The sequence below is a fragment of the Opisthorchis viverrini genome (assembly GCF_000715545.1).
Source record: "Opisthorchis viverrini unplaced genomic scaffold opera_v5_138, whole genome shotgun sequence".
NCBI classification, from domain to species: domain Eukaryota; kingdom Metazoa; phylum Platyhelminthes; class Trematoda; order Opisthorchiida; family Opisthorchiidae; genus Opisthorchis; species Opisthorchis viverrini.
Window position 1 is genome coordinate 854263 of NW_008751794.1, and position 18895 is coordinate 873157.

An 18895-nucleotide genomic window follows, 5' to 3' on the forward strand; every position below is an offset into this window, starting at 1 on the left:
CCAAAAGCATAGCTTCAACGATGTCTACAACGCAGTGGTCGATCTATTATCCGACTGAACCAGTAACCGATATGTCGGAAGCTTGGATTAGCGAGGATATCAGTGAAACCATTCGATCTGAGAACGCTGAAACACAGGAAACAATAGAAAGTTCAAGCTCGGCCTCTCAAAAACCACACCCTCCGACTTTGACAGACAGCCAAACTGCAGATCAATCGTTGATTAGTGAACGAAATCCTTCTGACATTCCAACTGAAACACAGGATTCTAATTCGCCGATGACCACCAGCTTTACATATAGCCTATTTAGTGAAGAAGAAAGCCCGCTAACTGAAGAAAGTTTGGACAGTTCAAGTGAAGATATGCTGCCTGAATCTGAGTCTAGGGATGTGACAGAGTCCAAAAGCATAGATTCAACGATGGCTAACACACAACAGTTTACCTCTAATCCGACTGAACCAGCAGCCCGTATGCCGGCAACATGGATTAGCGAGGATACCAGTGAAGCCAACCAATCCGGTAACGTTGAAACACGGGAACCAATGGAAAGTTCAAGCTCGACAGCCACCCAAAAATCACAATCTTTGATTTTGACAGACACACAAACTGCAGATCCCGCGTTGCACAATGCACCAAATCCCTCAGACACTCCAGCCGAAACACCATACCATAGTTTGCCGATAACAACTGCCACTAACCACAGGTCAATTAGTGAAGCTGAAGACCCGCAAACTGAAGAAAGTTTGGACAGTTCAAGTGAAGATATGCTGCCTGAATCTGAGTCTAGGGATGTGACAGAGTCCAAAAGCATAGATTCAACGATGGCTAACACACAACAGTTTACCTCTAATCCGACTGAACCAGCAGCCCGTATGCCGGCAACATGGATTAGCGAGGATACCAGTGAAGCCAACCAATCCGGTAACGTTGAAACACGGGAACCAATGGAAAGTTCAAGCTCGACAGCCACCCAAAAATCACAATCTTTGATTTTGACAGACACACAAACTGCAGATCCCGCGTTGCACAATGCACCAAATCCCTCAGACACTCCAGCCGAAACACCATACCATAGTTTGCCGATAACAACTGCCACTAACCACAGGTCAATTAGTGAAGCTGAAGACCCGCAAACTGAAGAAAGTTTGGACAGTTCAACCGGTAGCATACCTCATGCCTCCTTCCAGCTCGCCATCGTTGATATATACCTCGTGAATTCTTTGATCGCATGTCTTAATTGATTTACCAGATCCCCATAGACCACGGGTAACTGACGATGCGTTGATTATTTTTTCACCATTTTCCCCTCATTTTTAATCGTTTGTATTGTATTGATGATAGCATAATGTCATCTTGCAGATGAAATTTGTATTTACTTCGTTCAAACTGGAATGTGGTCGCTGGACCTCATTTAAGATGAAGAAAGGATTTATTGAGCACATGAATCATACAAACGTAGATGCCAAGCAGCAAATTTATGTGCGACGATTTCATTGATTCACTTAGATTCCAAAAAAACATCAATGTTGTGACTATCTTAAAAGTGGATCATTAGAAAATGCGAAAACTGCGATTCGAAGCTCTAATTATCTCGTATTAGGCATCTTGCTGTCAACCCGGTGAAACTTTCAAAAATATAATTACCATGGGGGAGCCATCATAACAAACTGGTGCATACGCAGCTAACAGGGCTGGTTAATACGAAGATCCGCTAGGGGTTGGCATACGGAGAAGTTAGTTTCTAAGTGGAACTTTTGTTCGGAAATCGTGGATTTATCTGCCAACAAGTAGCTTTGATGTATCTCAGACGGAAGCAACTAACTAGAAACTTAACAATAGTAGAGAATAACTCCGTATGACAGTCCCTCGGTCGCTTGTTATTTGAAGTTTGTCAGTATCTACGTAACAGAGATTTCCTCAGTTAAAACACAAATGGAATTAAAAATTATGGAATTTCATTCGAAAAGAATGTGTCATGTGCCTCATATATTTCATTAAAATATACACTTGATGCATGATAGCCTATCTGGTACATGAGATCAGTGATGCAATAGCGGCAATTAATCCAGAATACGTCGTTCGGCGGACGGTGGAGGATAATTGACCAGGTGTAAGGATTTCGGAGGGACAGATGTCGGAGAATTGAGGAGACGATTGTCCTAACGAGAGCTGCAGCAAGTTCATTGAAATCAGTGCGCTCAATCGCTTTCTGGAAACCACCTAGGTGCTGAGGATTATGGGATATAAATTGATTGGTGATCATTAAAAATGAGCACACTCGATCTACCAGTATTTTTCTAGGCATAATAGTGTGACAAACCCATGGGATATCTTATCTAGCAGCTCCAGTTGGTCGCTTCATGTATTTTCCACAAATCGGACGATTTTGCCTCTATACCCTTTGAGTGACGGCCCTATCCCTTCTTTGAATTCTCTACTAAACATCTTTTTAGATATTCTACTTTTTCTCCCCGCTGAATTAGATTTTTCCCCTTTTATTCTCCGGCCTATTCCGCTGGCCTATTCAAAGTCCAGCCATTGAAACAGTTCTCATCGTTCATTAAAGCATTCAGGAATGCCTTAGTATTCAAGCGCATTGATAAATGCATCCACTTTGCCCCTTCTACCCAAATCTACCGAAGCAGTGCTTATATTAAGAAGTCAACACTCGCAGTTCTTATTAATCCGTCCCAGTTTCGCGGGTGACAACCGACAAGAATAGAAACGTGTCCACCAAGGACTTGATGGAGCTGTTTTATGCGTTCGAACAAAATGGATGTAACTTCGTGATTTTTTTCTGCTTCCGGATGTGCACTGCCCCATACTCTTTGTATGTGTGCGTAATTAGCTCAGCTAAGTTCACCGTAGTCTTTTGTAGTCCGGAGTGGCGTACCAAGGTATTTCCGCTGTCCATTCATTGATCTTTAAGGCATTATCTTCGGGTATCTATGAGTCAGTATCCACCGAACCATGTACCTCTGCTTCTCATACATCGATTTTTGTATGAGTATTTTCGAAAGCAAAACATTGCGCACTTCAAAATCATCTGTTGTTTTCTAAGTCCTCATGAAATAAAATAGAAGAATGCAGAAAGGAGTGTGTCCTGTTTCCTGGACCTGAACTACTGTTCGGCGGTAACATCAAAGGCGTCCACACAAAAAAAACTCTCACTTAGTTGGGCACCCTTTTTACAAATCGGATGAAAAGATATCGTGTAAAACATCACGACACATCTCGATTATGCGATCATTTTTACGACTACAATGGAATGGCGGCATAACCACGGAATATATATGTCACCAAAAACGCGTAGAATTAGGTGGTAGACACTATGAGAGGGGATTTGTACGAGTCGTATTTTACCACCATTTTCATATGCGAATGCGTCTACGACCTTAAACATATCTAGTTAACTTTACAATAATGTAGAAGGACCGGTTATAAATCAGTTAAAAACCCATTTCTGAGGTTCCAAAACAAATATCCCAAAGTTGTCTCTTGTGATGTCACCCATCACTCAGATGGAAGATCAAGTCAGTTGTTATTAGGAATTATTGCGTAACAATCCCAGCAATTCGCATGGCGCGACAGATGACTTTGTAGTCTGAATAGTCTGGAAGATTTTATTGTTCAAATCCGACATATTTAGCGGGAAGGGTATTCTGCAGAATTTGACTAACTCCCACTAATTTCCCTGTAATTTTTTTCAATCTCAAAATATCCTGTGTGGCATTTATTTTCGTCCAGTCATCCAGAACCCTGGTGTCCGTATATTGACCGGGCAGTCAATACTTTCTCATCAAATTCTAAATCTATTAGACCATAGCTGCGCTGCAAAACAAGCTACGGAGTTGTAAGCTGCCAGTAAGAAGGAATGTTCAGTTGTCGTAAGGAATCCCTAATTAAATTTGTGCCAGGAGGTTTTCGAGTATTGCGCAAGGATGATAATTTAATAACACATCTTTGCCATTTTGCTATTTCATAGGGTACTCGAAAAATAAGTATTTCTGGATACGCTCACGCCTCAATAGACTTGATGAACGTCACGTGGAGTGAGCTGTTGCGGCGCTTTTCACGAAAAAAATTAAACAATCTCAAGTTATTTTTATGTAGCCAGAATAAAGCCAGCGAGAGTAAGATTGTCGGCAAAGAATGTGTGATACGCTGAAGTGGTAACAGTATCAACCAGTGAAGTCACCACGATCAGTTTATGCCCAACAAATTAAATGCTCCAGAGATCTGTGAACTGAAGAATTGCCACCTCAGGCTGTTTTTATTCCTCCAAGTTTCGCACTTTATTAACATTTTTGTCTTCCTCTCTTCTGTGTCATATTTGAATTTCCTATATCATTGCAAATGACTTTCAGAAGATTTGTCCACCTATTCACTTCGTATAGCTTATGTTTTTCAAACCATCATAATCGTAACTGAGTGCAATTGATGACGCCTGATTTCCACTTGGCTGCAAGCGGGACTCGAAGGCCTGCGTTGACAAATGACATACGCATTGTGTCAATTAACTTCGCTGAGTCCGCGTACTTTTGCGCTACGGTATATTTGCCGGTCAACCACACGCACACCACCGATTATTCGAATGTCCTACAGATCACGAACATATTAATTGTGTACGCTTTATATTTTGGTTCATAATCTCCAACCAGCATTATATTACGCAACATTTGATTGTGCACACATGATGCCAGTTGCACCTGCCCTGTTGTTTAGACTTTTTGGATGCCCTTTATTATTATCATTAATTATTATTATTGTTGTTATCATTATTATCATTATTTATTATGATAATTTTCCCAGATGTAGGTGTTTGCAGGATCTGGGAACAACTGTTATTCCTTGTTAGAAGTATTCATGACCAAAACTTTTTGACCAAAATTCATAGAGTCATTGGCTCAGTTTGATACACTGATGAAACAAGTATTTTCACCGCGACTAGCAAATAGATGCAAGAAAAAGAAATCGGTTGCATGAGTGGTTCTAGCGAGTACGCCTGTATTCAGACAATGGCCTGATTCCTGAAATACCATCACACCTTGAATATTTTCCAAAACCAGACCGGGGAAAACGGAACAGGTTGAATGTGATTCGACCTGGCATCAAAATAATACATCTTACGAACTCACGTAAGAACAGTCTTGGGGACACACGTGTAATAGATAGTTATTTGCATACTGCTGCGTGAGAACCCCATGGATAAGATTTTTGATATCATCTCTCTATCTGACGATGCTTATCCTACAAGATTGTACATTATGCGTACGGCTCCACTAGTAACCAAAATCTGAGAATGCTGATTTTTCTATATACGGAAAATAGTCGCTTTGGATTTGAAGAAGCTGCCCAATAGATGTAGGCAGGATAATGGGTTATCCTCTGAGCCCCCTCACTAGCGTAAATACTTGCATACATGATTGAAACAGAGACCTCTTACAATACTTCAATTATAAATCGGCAAATATTTTCAAATTGCACTTTATTTTGTGAAGCATGAACACCGAAAACATACACAATCATGCAAGCAATCTATATCCGAATACCAGGAGCTTTTAAGGCAAAAGTTATTAGCTTTCTAATCGTTTTGGAAATTGTCATCATAAAAAGCCCAGAAGATGACTTTAAGCATACACAAATATTTTGTGCTATCTATTGCATATGAGTGCACATGGAAATGTGCTGAAACCAACTTTGTCAGGGCAAGTATGAATTCGCGCAAACGCGTGTCACACTGTTTACCCTGAAAATTGAGTGATACCATTAAATGACCGAGCATTATTCAACAATTTCCGGCCCGAAACTCGATCGCGAAACAATCTATCCACAGCTTCTAGGCCAGAATCCGGAGATTAGGCGTTCAGTGAGTAATGTGAAACCTATTTCGGGCTTACAGTAAGGTCCGGCTGAACAATAGACACTAACTCAGCTTAAGTGCACAAAGAAAGCCGACTGGATTGCCCTAGAATTAGGCACCGGCCATGCTTGGTCCATGCTGTTGATGCATGTCACTTTTACGTTCTCCGACTGATTATTAAAATTGCCCTAAGACCAAGTGGAATTTTTTAAAAATTCACCGGACCATACAAATATTTTTGGAAAATTGCAATTTTAGTGGATTTTGTTTGCCCAGCGTGCTCAGTTTTTGACTGCAACTAGTGGACTTGTAGCTCATAATATTGTGCCATATAATAATAGTTCGCAAAGTTATTTCCCGCACAATGGGACAACGCCAATTTTGAGTCGATAGATCGTTGTCATTCTCCGTTTCATTCATGCCCAGGATCTGCAAACTAACCTCAGAGATCATTTGTCGTCATTTTGTTGTGAATGACTTTCGGGTGAAAACATGTAGCTCCCCAATAAGGTGCATTGCAAAGTATTTTCAGTTCATAATATATGATTATTATCATTGAATGGGGTAATTATCAATGCAAGCTAACTTTTTTGCGAAAGCCAAATCAATCGCTTGCGTAAGTGACAATTGAGATTACATAATCTACAGTCTAAAGTTTGGATGTTTTGGCAGCAGCCTCGTAGCGTCAACTTCGAGCAGATTGAGGCCCTCGGTAGTCTCCAAATTACATACGGGTGATTGTGTGTTTCTCATTCGCTCCAAGACAAAGGTCCGCAGTTACTTCGCTGATGCCTTCTAAATTGCCTACATTTGTAGTGACCCCACAAGTTCTAAGATCTGTCTTATGATTATCATTTGATATTTGCCAATTCACCTCTACGGTCCGTTTTTAGGAACTAGGATACCCAGGTGAATCACTCTACGGGCTGTCATTTTCTCATATATTTAATCAGTACTGTTCCATGTCGTTTTTAAGAAATGGAGACAGGACACCTTAAAATATCTGTAGGGTCCTATTTTATACTTTATTGTAAGCATTACGGATTGTAGTGCGATCGTGTCATTAAAGGCGGCGGTCTTTGACGTAATAACACTGTTATCCAAACATCGACGTTTTAAGAAAATGTGTATTCATTTGACAAGTTGTTCGGTAATTGATCAGGTGGCTGTTGATCAGTTCGCCGAGCTTGGCAATTGGTTTGCAAACGTTTCGTCACCAATCGAGGAGACATCTTCAGTGCGCTGTTGGTTGGGTAGTTCCTCTCTTCGTGCCTGCGTTTATATAGTCTACAAAGAGCAGCCTTTGCGCTGTAACCTGGATTCTGATTAACCCGCTCTTGATCTGTATTGCGTCGTGGTTGGCCTCTGTTGGTTTGTGGCGTGCCTCCTATTTTTAGTAGCCTGCTGTTCTATTGATTTCTTCTTTGAGTCCTTTTTCGGCCTCGGGTTCTGTGGTTCTGGGTTTCCTTTGTCCCAAGAGGCTGGTAGGCATGATCAACCTCAATGTGCCTGTCTATTGCTCAACCAGTGGAGTACCACGCCTCCATGAACTTGCGTTCTTTCTTTGTTCTTGCCTGGCCCAGTATTCTGACGTTATTCCAATCGAAATGGTGTCCTTCCCCATCTTCGTGTGCAGGGCTGAGAGAGTTGGTCATGTCTCTTGGTGGCGAGCTTGTGTTCGGTGATTCTGGTTGACAGTTTCCTCTAAAAAGTGGAATAAGCCTGAATAACCAAAACATTTTTGTACGGAGTTACATAACTTTATAGTTCATGCCAGATTACGGAACGTACTAAACGTTTAGTCTGAGGTTAAGAAGCAATCAACATGAGTGCAGGTTGGGCCCTAATAGTACAACATAATACCACTTGCCTCGAAAAATTTGTGTTATTATTCGTGAAGAGTTTCATTAATCCGGTGCGTGTTTTAATGAACAGCATGCGTAGTTTCTTGGTAGTGGTTTAAAGCAACACAACTTTTCATATATGGACAGTGGGTTAATAGCTGTTTTCCGGTGAAGCATTGAGTATTCGCACTGGATCGGATGCATTTATACCACCGAATCTTGAAATGATTCGCATATTCCTCGGGATTCCAATGTAACCCCTTCCCATGACCATTCTTCGACAATCATGTTCACGCTCAAAAAGTGCTAGCTGTAGAAAAAAATGCGGATGAAAAAAATGCTAAGCCCGTTCAATTCCTGTAAAAACGTTTGTCAACACCTTTTAATTCCAACCATAAAATCTAAATTTTCCCCGCTTTAGGAAATAGGAAACATTCGTCTTCTTGCACAACAAATACCTTTGCTAATCGTGAACAGTTTTGTATTAAAGTAACGTTTAGGTATACCACAGACAAAATTTTGGAGGAACACCGAACCACCAGGTGAAACGTCACTTCACAATTGAAGAATTATTTCGGAGCTTTTTCTCTGAAAATAAGGTTTAGTTGATTCGTCGTTACTGCATCAAACATTTCGCAAATTCGAGGAATCCCATCCTGAGTTGATATCCCGCAGTACGGTTACCAAATATATGGCAACCAATTTCGGTCTTTCAAAATAAACTAGTCCACCTACCGATAACTTCGAACTGTTATTTTGTTGGTCTGTGCCAAGCGAATTTTTTTCTGAACTAACAGAATTGGAGGCAACCATTTTTATTGCAAATACACCAGATTTGGTAAGCCGATATTGAGGTGGGGCTGATAATATAACTAGCTCCTTTGGTTTCATTTTCAGTCATCAAATTGCGATACAAATGGGCATGATGCTGCCCCAAGTTACATAGTAATATTAAAAAAATCAGACCCACCGATGAACATCCTGGTAACAAGGACAAATTAATGTTGAACTGTGGTGTCACTGAGCTGGTCCGGAAACGCAGCACATTACAATAGTGATGCGCGAGTCTAATGTGATTACAACACTGGTTTTGCATCAAGTCCTAGACCGCAAATTAAAAATAATACAAAGTTGCAAAACATTTAGGTCACTAAAACGCAACCGAGGCATGCCAAAAATGATTATGCTGGTTGTTCACGAAAATAAGTAATGGGCAACGAAACTTCGAAAATTCAAAGCGCATGTAAAAGGAAGGGTTCGTGGTGGTGATTGTAAGCAAATATGCATCCCATGCGGATGCGACGTGTCAACAAATTCCGAAAATGGTTGTTTCACATGCTACAAAAGTATAAACAACTTTTTCCAACATAGCTGAAGATGGACACATTCTAATTCACCGTCTGGAAGCTTTAAACTGTCAATCGTCTCAAACCAACTGCGCAAACCAACCAACGAAATAAAAGGTACCTTAACTAATCGATTTTGCGTCTCCAACTGAAAGATACCGATACCCCCTTTAGATGGATTGGAAATTCAAAATTCAGTTAAAGCTCTTTGCTGATCCTCATTTGATATATCACGTGGTCTCAGGAAAGGCTACTTTCAATCCAGCCAAGCAAATTTTCATACCTTAACCGCAAGTACCCCAGGACGGACGATATTCAACACACCCGTATTTTTCATTTGACTTGTTCTAGAGTTTCTAATTATTGCAAACGTTTATTGGGTTATTTAAACATAAATATTTGTAATGTTAAACGTATCTGCCATATTTTTGGAATATCATGTCGCCAAATAACTCAATACTGCAGTGCTATGTCTCTGAGCACCATTTACTCACATTTACAGATCAGTGTAGATTTATCTCATTATTAAGTCGATCGGTGTTCTGTACGCCTTGGTGGATAACTAAACTTACTTTTAGAGTGTAAAACATGTGAAAGTTTAGAGAGGATCCTGGGATGCTCACCAACATCAAAGTGACCAATTCGCTTCCATTCTGTGGACATAATCCGGATATTATGTCGGCGGAGTCATGCTAGTTAGAATACCCTTCGGTCCCCTGCATGACGAAAGTCATGGTGGTGTGCTATGGGGTGTGGGAAAATAAGGTGCGTCTGTTTCTTATAAGTGCATACTCCCCCTCCCCCGAGTGGCAGCCGTATGCGAATGCAGTTAAATCCAGTCGGTGAGTGAGTCTTTTCTTGAAGTTCGGTTCACATTGCTAAATTTGTGAATATATATATATATAATCTGAATCCTGAATGGTTAATAGAAACAAATGTTCTAATTTCAGTGTGTCAATTCAGAACACACGTGTCCCTGCAGCACTGTCTGCAGCGCTATGCTGCCGAATAGAGTGAGGTAGCTACCGGTGATCACGGTTGGATTCCAGTCCTTAATAGTTGGCTGAAAACTCATATGCCTTATGTATCCTCCCTCTGGAGTGTGCTTGATAGGCCTTATCATTGCGACTTTGAAACAGCCCCTATTAACGAGCTGCTTCTACATTGGCGGTGATAAAAAGAAATGGATTGTTCATTCACGGTTTCACTCCTAATGAGTTGACATCTTGAAATGAAGTATTTCTGTGCTATGAAGCTGTCTATTTGCTTTTCACTGGGGGCTCCGTTACAGGAAGAAAGACAACCAGCCTATAGAATTTCTTTGCTAGGTTATGTGAATATATATATATATATATATATATATATGAGTGGTTACATTCTGTCAAAAGTGTTTATCTTACTTGGTAAACTACGCCATACTGAAGTGTTACAGGGGATGATTCTGCTCGATTTACATACTCGCGATTCGCAGTCGATTGCGTTGTCCGGCTTTAAATAGCTAGAATCCCTTGTGAGCCCATAAGCTTTGAATATTCCACCAATGGACAATGTACTTCCGGAATTTGTTGCAAATCAAACGAGATGTATACGAGTGTACCAAAATTCGCAAGCGTGAAGTTTACTCGACTGATTCGCCCAAAGTTTAAAATTATCAAATAGCTCGCTAAATCGAGCATTTCGTTATCTTTACACTTGATTTGGTAGGAATATCTTACCTGATGTGCAAATGTTACGGTTTCATTTCAGGTGGATAGAAATTATCTGCAATATCACAAACTACCTTACAACTGTCATTTATGCATCCATGGCTGTATGCTGACCTTGAATAGATGTGGGATGTGATATCTCTTGGTAAAATTCACTCCATTATGGACAGAATTTGCAGCAGTAATCAGAGAACGTGCGAAGACAACGGGCACTTTTCAGTTAGTAGTTGAGATTCGCATTGTATGTGGGTGCCAAAATTCAGTGACTTGTTTGGAGATGCATGTGGACTCGTACGTTTCGCTGCCGCGGTTTGAGACACGTGTGCGAAATTACGTTTGGCCGGTTCTGCTCATGTTTGTGGGTTAAAGAATGAAACGGGGTTACGACGCGACACGGTACTACTGGTGCTACTCTACTAACATTTCTTGGAATTTCTTTGTATGGTGGCCCCCCATAACTGAACAAGAGTAAAAGTAGTTGATTTAAGAATAGAATGTAGAATGAAAATCTCGTCATGCAGGTGAAGAAAACATTGCTTATTTGATGTTGCAGGTTTCGTTGACAAACTAAGCGTCGTGACACAGATCCAGGGATGTGTAATAAAATGACACATTTTGGTGAACCGATATTGACATAAATGTTTAGCTAGAGGTGATTATTCAAACAATGTAGACTGGAAGGCACTGTTTGTTCTACAGTTCTTGGTCCAGGTGTCTTGGAGTAACAGGTTTACCCCTGATGATTTCCCTGCATTTCAATAAATCTTTCAATTCTATCACGCATGAGCCTGCTGTCTTTATTTGCATTTTCTCTGGAATGTGCAGTATGTTACGCTTGAGAGTCATAATATCCCTACGCGGATTATTTGCACAACGACTGAATGTATCATTATTGATGGCTGGCGATCGAAGCACCCTCTCTTGGAATCTGTCTTGGGGTGCAGCTACCTCAAACAAAATCACACCACAGCCTGTTTCCCTGTGCAAGCGGCGGGCTCGGTAATTCTATGCATTCTTCTGTACATTTACTCACAAACAAAGAAAAAATGGCATCAACCTACTTTTTCAAAGCTTAGTATTCTATATTGTCACGTTGAATGAATTAGTTGTGGATTTCTTTTTTTACCAGACCTTTCATGAATATGCGTCACTCAAAGTCTGTAGTTGAGTGCTTAGATACATTTTTTATCAATTTAGTTAGAATTCATCAGACTCCTGTCGTAAACTTGTTTAACCTAACAAACAAATTGAGTCAAGAATATGTTTGTTCCACGTCCGTTGCGTTGTATAGCTAGAGTAATTTATGGGACACAATTTGACCGTCAAAATATGTCCACAAATGGGAGAACTTGCCGATATATTCAGGCACGTTTTCTCATGTATTTGTTCCAATACTGCTCGAATAATTGACTATTGCGGAACACACGCATTGCGCTGGCAATGCATTAAGCAAGCAAGTCAATCAATGTTTTGGATTTTGTACACGCAAGTTATCCACAAGCATTAGTGAACAAACTAGCATGTACCAGAAAGTGATTTCACCTACTAAGGCGCGTGCGTGCCTCGCACTAACTTAATATGCTTTCAACTTCCAAGCGCAAATTTTACGGAAATCGCTATGGACGAGACCATAAGTCGTTACATCCCTCTGGAGATTTTCGTGTGACCTGTGCGCAAATTCACGGAAATGTCCCATTGGACTGAACTGCAGTGGGATTCTCCAGTCCGCTTTGGATCATGTTAACTTGCCGGTACTATGCGTTCGGGTTTTCAACAGATATAAAAAATATGCTTTCAAACCAAAATTTGCTGTCTCCTATCGGGCTGTTGACTAGGGCTAGTAGGATCGATGCATAGAATTCGGAAACAGTTGCGCAATTGTTTCATTCTTATGGAAGTCACTGGAAGAAGCAGTCAGCGAGGCTTTAAGAAGTTCCAAAGCAGCGTATCCCTTTAAGAACAACCGGAAGACGGAGTGGTGATTTTAAAGCTAGTGCAATTGAGTTTATTAGAAAAGTTTATCAAGATATATGGACTGGCTTATTTACCACATCCGCATAACATATTTTTTCACACAAATCAAACTCCTGAAACTTTGTGGCGGGCAAGTTTATGTTAGTAAAATTTACGATCTTCCCGAAAAGTAAACTTGTGCAGGAAAATACCACATTACCTTTAATAAAGGCAAATGCAGTAACGGTTGTGACCAGGCTGTTTACTGTGTATGGGGTGCATAAGAAAATGACCACAAAAATGGATCCTTGAAGACGGAGGCAAAATGTCAACTCTCAGTGTCCACTTTGATATGTAGAATAATTAGAAATTTGAACAAGAAGAGAATATTGCGCCTTCAGATGTCTTCCTTATCCACGAACTGTTCAGGCTACATTACTGTCCTGAGAACAACCTGAGGTGAAACGGGAGGAAAAAAGAATAGAACAAAACGGCTAAATTGATACTCACTTCAAATATTCCAGGATATATTCAGCTAACTGAAGCAATTTTACGGTAAAAAATGTAACGCAAATATCCTACGTAGTTAGAATTATTGTATTTTAAACATTTCACTAAAAAAACAGTTCAGATGGATAAAGACGATAACGCGCTACACGAACTCTTAGTTAAACTTTAAGAGCATGACACAGTTGTGCAGCTTGTGTTAGGGTGAATATGGGATATCTAATGAGGAGGCTTGTGAGAAAATACAAATTCAGAAATTTGACAATTTTTATCTACATACGTTTTCGTTATTATGTACACAAATGGGATTATATAAAGTATGTAGCCATTTAGTATTGTTACTTTGAGAAGCACAAGATCCACAAAATACACCTTTAAAAATGCACACTCATTTTGCGTGCTTTTCGTGCCATCAATTAATAAACCGATGAGTAAAGCATTTACCGATTGTATATTGGTAATTTAAGGACAGCATTAAAATCAACGGAGCGGAGGCAACCAAAATACTAAGACCGGAGTATTATAGAAAACATTATGGGATATATGTTTGCTTCTAAGTAACAACTAACCCTGAGTGTAATTTAAGTGTACAGGCTTGAATTGTCTGAATCGCTTCACTATCCAGTTGATGATGCCAAAGCTTGAATAAATATTGCAAAAACAGAACGTTAAAATTGAGAGGGAAGGCGCAGTGCTTGGAACTGCATACGAATCTTTGAAAGAGTAATGTGAATAAAAACAACAGGTATCGCACAAACCCCACAGATGTTATCAGTTTTAGATTTGCAAACGTCCGGTTTTTTGTATCTGAATGTGTTTAAGGATGGGCATCCACTAACCTTTCGGGCTAGCTCAAAATGAAAGGTTGAAATATTGATGTGTGCTTGCATAGTGTTGGTGTGGAAACATTTCAATGCACGTTTTATAGCTGATAATATGTACGGCATCAAACTAGGCATACCTTGAGTCCAAATGTGAAATACTCTTTAGTGTTAATGTGTCTAGCTCTGAGTAAATTGCCAATTTACATCAGCCTTAACTGTTTACTACGTTCTTGTCAGATGACTGTTTTTTATGCAAATTTATAGGTTGCACATTTTGCAATTTTCCCCCAGGAATTCCGCCACCAAATTACGTGCCTTGTTTTACAGCTGATTATATGGCAGATACTACTTATTGCCCTGAATTTATCTGTTTAGACTTTTGATTTAAACTCGTTATGCATGATTTATCTAGGAAAATAAAAACTTATGCTGTATCTGAAATTGATAACCGTGCTTCATTTGTCAAAGATTCTTCTTGTTGTCTAAGGACCATTTATTGCAGCATTTCTTCTGTTGAACTTCATAAAAGAGCATCTTGTATTGCCAATGGTGATTTTCGGGCATATTGCAACATTAAGTCTGGGCAGATTTTGGACCATTCGCATGTGTTTGGCACTTTACTAGGTCCCATAAATTGTGATTTGTGTCGATTTGCCTGCTGGTTTCACTTCGAAGTTTGCCTAAGTACAGTTAATACACAGTTATTCCAATAAAAATTCATAAGAATTTAAATCCAAAGATTTCCAGTGAAGCTTTATTGGTTAGCATGCACCCACAAATCTCGGGTACAGGGATCGGCTATTCGCTCGTTCTACAAAAGTGGGCCGTTGCATCGTGGCATTTTTACATATTTTAGCCTCTGTGTGCTCTAATGTGTAAGTTTAATTAAACAAACTGTTGTGTTAAACGATTTGGAGGATTCAACTCGAAGCATGAAATATTACTACCTAGTGCAGTTTAAGCAGACGTGTGTCTTATTAAGATGAATGCAAGCATATGCCGACAAGGTAATAAGAAAATCACTGGCAGGTGTCGGTGGTAAATATTTCCACATCATATTTTAAAAGATCAATTATGTCAAGTGCTCCAAAAACTTTGTTTTTAACCCCGTAAGTTCTTACGCATTGCAACACACTTCCCTGATTGTGGACCACCAGAAAACTAAGAAACCTGTGAGGTTGGTTGTATAATTTTGTGCATCTCTCATGAAGAAGTTCCTGATGGCGTTCAGCATAAAGTCACAATTGATAAGCAAACACGTCTTTGCACAGGTTGAAAAACTCGCTCTTGGGACCTGTATGCGCTGGTTATCCGGATTTCTCAACAGAAAACCCTAACATCACAACCTGGACACTGGGCGCTTATGTGGGTTATGCTTTTTAACGTACGAGCCTGCTTTCTCCCGTTTTCCGATATACGGGTTACTTATTGGCAATTGAGTAACCAGAAAAATGTAATCATTTCACTAATTTTCGTAGTGAAATTGGGTATGTGAATTTCAAATAAAAACTTCGACTACAATTCCGTTCAATGTATGCTTAAAGGTCCTGCAGCAATATCCAACGTATTCTGCATGACTGAGGATTATGAGAATAATGCGCTGCACGAAACCCAATGTTGCAGCTGTTCTTTTTGAGAAAGTATATTCATAGACTATTCAGTTTAATTTTGTGGTTGCGGAAAATTAGTTTGGTAAGTTAGGCATCACCTGCGTTGTTAATGAACTCTGTGGTCGTTTGGGGTGCTCCTACTCCCTTGTCATGGTTGATCTAATTGATGGAATAAAACCTGTACTGTATATTGTAAATTCTACTCGCGCTGCAAACACACACGAATGCAATATTGTCCACACGACGTGGACAATGTTTTCGAAGTTGTCGTAAATTAACCAATTGCTGAGGGATTTATGAATGAGTGGGACTCTGGGTGACCGTGGTTGCAACGTGTCGTTTGTCAGTTGCCTGTGACAAAACAGCTGAGTGCGTGTGTAGAAGAAGTCTCATAGAATGCACAAAGCTGATTATTACCTTTGGGTGTTACTCAATCGCTTCTATTCACTAGCATAGGCGTTTGACCGAAGTTCAAGACTAGTTCACTAGCTTCAACATTGCTTGCGCTCCAGCGGTCTCGTGCAGTTCAATTTACCCTTGGTGAGCCACTTTCATAAATTAAAGTTACTTTTCGTTAAGCTCTAAATAATTCTGAGTCACATTAGTGAGATATACTCAGCTCACTGCCGAACAGTTTCGAGCTTAACACACCATACCCATAACCATAACCATAACCATCATACCATAATTATGTCATTGGCCCACAACATTAAGACCACACGGATTGTTAGATCGCCAAATGCATGTGATCTATTGAGAAACATCTGAGGAAAGCTAAAATGCGTTGACTTCTGAAAACCAGATGCATGTATTATTATAAAATCAGCATTTTTCTTCTGAACTGCATTTTAATTGCGTTGGCATCCTTTAACCAAATAACGGAGTTAATATATCTTTCAGCGCAAAATTTGATTTAAAGAAAATTGAATTGTATTCCGCTTGTAGTCCAAACTAAGCAAACTGCAAACATTTTTGCGGCCTTGGAAACGCAATAGCGTCAATTTGTTTTATTTACAGTCTTGTTTTTTATTTAATTCAAACCAGCTGATAAATGAAGCTATGTGCGGTGGTGTGTTTGATAACTGTTTGGTGACAAATCACCGATACAATTATTGAATGCACCTTACCACCAAATTGAGAACTGAATATATTATTCGTCTTCGAGTTTCATCATAATTCTAAATATTTGACTTGATACTCGCTTGTCCATCCTCCGAAAAGTTATTAAAATTCAAAATCTCAGAATAATTTCGTCGACTGTTTTGACCCTGGTTCGAGCAAGATACCGTTGCGCAGAAATTCGAAACTAATTTATATGCGACGTGAGCTGGTAACTGGTGTGTGCTTTCTCAAGGTGCAGCCCGGCTGAAGGGAAGTTCATACGTCGTTCGTAACCTCGTTATGGACAGAATATTTGTGCAAGCAATCTGAACGGCGGTGCCTTTATTGGTAAACTTACCCGCCCAAACAAACGTCAGACCGGCAGAAATGAGCTGAGTTAAACTTAGGATTATATATCAAAATGAAACGACTCAGAGTAGAGAGAAAATTTATGAGGCCAATATTCCTCAAAAAAGCAAAATAATTCTTCTTTAGCCTCGTCATTTTTTGGCTCAATTTCGCTTTCGATAGATTTTATCTAATGCGGCGTTCACATTATTTTCTTTTGGCTGATAATGTATAGCAATGAGATATCGGCATCATTATTATCCTCTTCGGGTGGGCATTATATGTCTTATTAGCTTGCATTCCAATGCTCGCCTGCATTAGCTGGAGCAGTCTGTCTGGTGATTAGCCCTTTAGGCAAAGAGCATTCATTCTGCTTCGCAGGTATGTAATACTGCGAACAGTTTGCTCAATAATTGTATTACTCTTTGATCTGAAATATTTCGACCATAAATCTTCCGTAATGAATGAGGTTGGAAGATTTTAGCGAAACAGTTTATTTAAATATTTATTGCTGCGTCCACTGTTACTACTAGTGAGCGTCAATCGTTCAAATATTTAGATGCATGTATTCAGATGCACGTCCATGAAGAGAGTTATCAAATCCGACTGTTTTTTCTTCTTTTTAAGTGAGCACCATTAACGAAGGATTTGGCTTGAATTCTTCTGCTTCGCTGTAATACTGCGAACAGTTTGCTCAATAATTGTATTACTCTTTGATCTGAAATATTTCGACCATAAATCTTCCGTAATGAATGAGGTTGGAAGATTTTAGCGAAACAGTTTATTTAAATATTTATTGCTGCGTCCACTGTTACTACTAGTGAGCGTCAATCGTTCAAATATTTAGATGCATGTATTCAGATGCACGTCCATGAAGAGAGTTATCAAATCCGACTGTTTTTTCTTCTTTTTAAGTGAGCACCATTAACGAAGGATTTGGCTTGAATTCTAGGAACGCGGATCCAAAGGCGCTTCGGTAATTGTCCGATGTGTGTGACAAAATTGAAAGACAATCCCATATCGAAAAACAAATATAACAGACTGCTTTATGTAGAAATATAAAATACTTCGCTAAGTTATTAGCCGTAAAATTAGACACGAAAATAAATCTTGCGTATAATGCCGTGATCTTTAAACTTCTGAAACGAAACACGTGAACGCACATTGCGAAGCACACGTTTAGCCGAAAAAGACGATCGAATCGGTGGGTAGACAAAGATTGCATCGTTATTGATAAACGTATTGCGAACACTCAATGTCGTTTGTATGCACCAATTAACCTCCACCTAAATATTTGTCGATCTCGCTTGTGCTAACCCTAAACATGTGTAAAAATCATGCTGTCCATACGGCAAAGTTTGCCGTTTGTTTTGACGGATTTACCCGAGGAAAAAAGTTATGGAAGGTATATCAATCTTTCTGAAAGTGTTTGACTTCCTAGTTATGTCACACAAATTTCCGAAGGAAACGAGCGGGATGCCCACCAATAGGAAAGTAGCCTGTGATGAGCTGGCCTCATAAGATGTAAGAGCAATCATATTTAAAACGTCACACTTGCCAATCGTGAAACACGTATTGTCATTTTAGTCATCTGAGGGTTAACTACGTTTTTAGATCGTTGAACATTCGTCGTGGCAAGCACAAATAACTCGATATGTAATGAAGTCTTATGAAGTCTATGAAGTTGATGAGCCACTTTGCTGCATATCTAGGTGAAGCCGAAGAGAAGCAAGTCGAGAACACTAGAATGTTTGCCCATAACCTTCCAATTATGGCGTAGGTTTACTACTCTG

At 39.7% G+C, this 18895-nt stretch overlaps 2 protein-coding genes across 2 annotated transcripts in view; one reads left to right on the forward strand and one right to left on the reverse strand.

Annotated features, from left to right (window-relative positions):
* The window catches only part of T265_06584 (hypothetical protein), a gene marked incomplete at both ends in the record, with an annotated part of 71637 nt that overhangs the window by 3799 nt on the left and 48943 nt on the right, over positions 1–18895 (forward strand). Inside the window, 3 exons of the mRNA XM_009171887.1 lie at positions 64–703; positions 6899–7173; positions 18018–18078. Coding sequence (XP_009170151.1) covers positions 64–703; positions 6899–7173; positions 18018–18078 — 976 coding nt within the window. The remainder of the gene's footprint in view (positions 1–63; positions 704–6898; positions 7174–18017; positions 18079–18895) is intronic.
* T265_06583 (hypothetical protein) overlaps positions 7859–18895 on the reverse strand; it is a gene marked incomplete at both ends in the record, with an annotated part of 32067 nt that continues 21030 nt past the window's right edge. The window contains one exon of the mRNA XM_009171886.1: positions 7859–8017. Coding sequence (XP_009170150.1) covers positions 7859–8017 — 159 coding nt within the window. The remainder of the gene's footprint in view (positions 8018–18895) is intronic.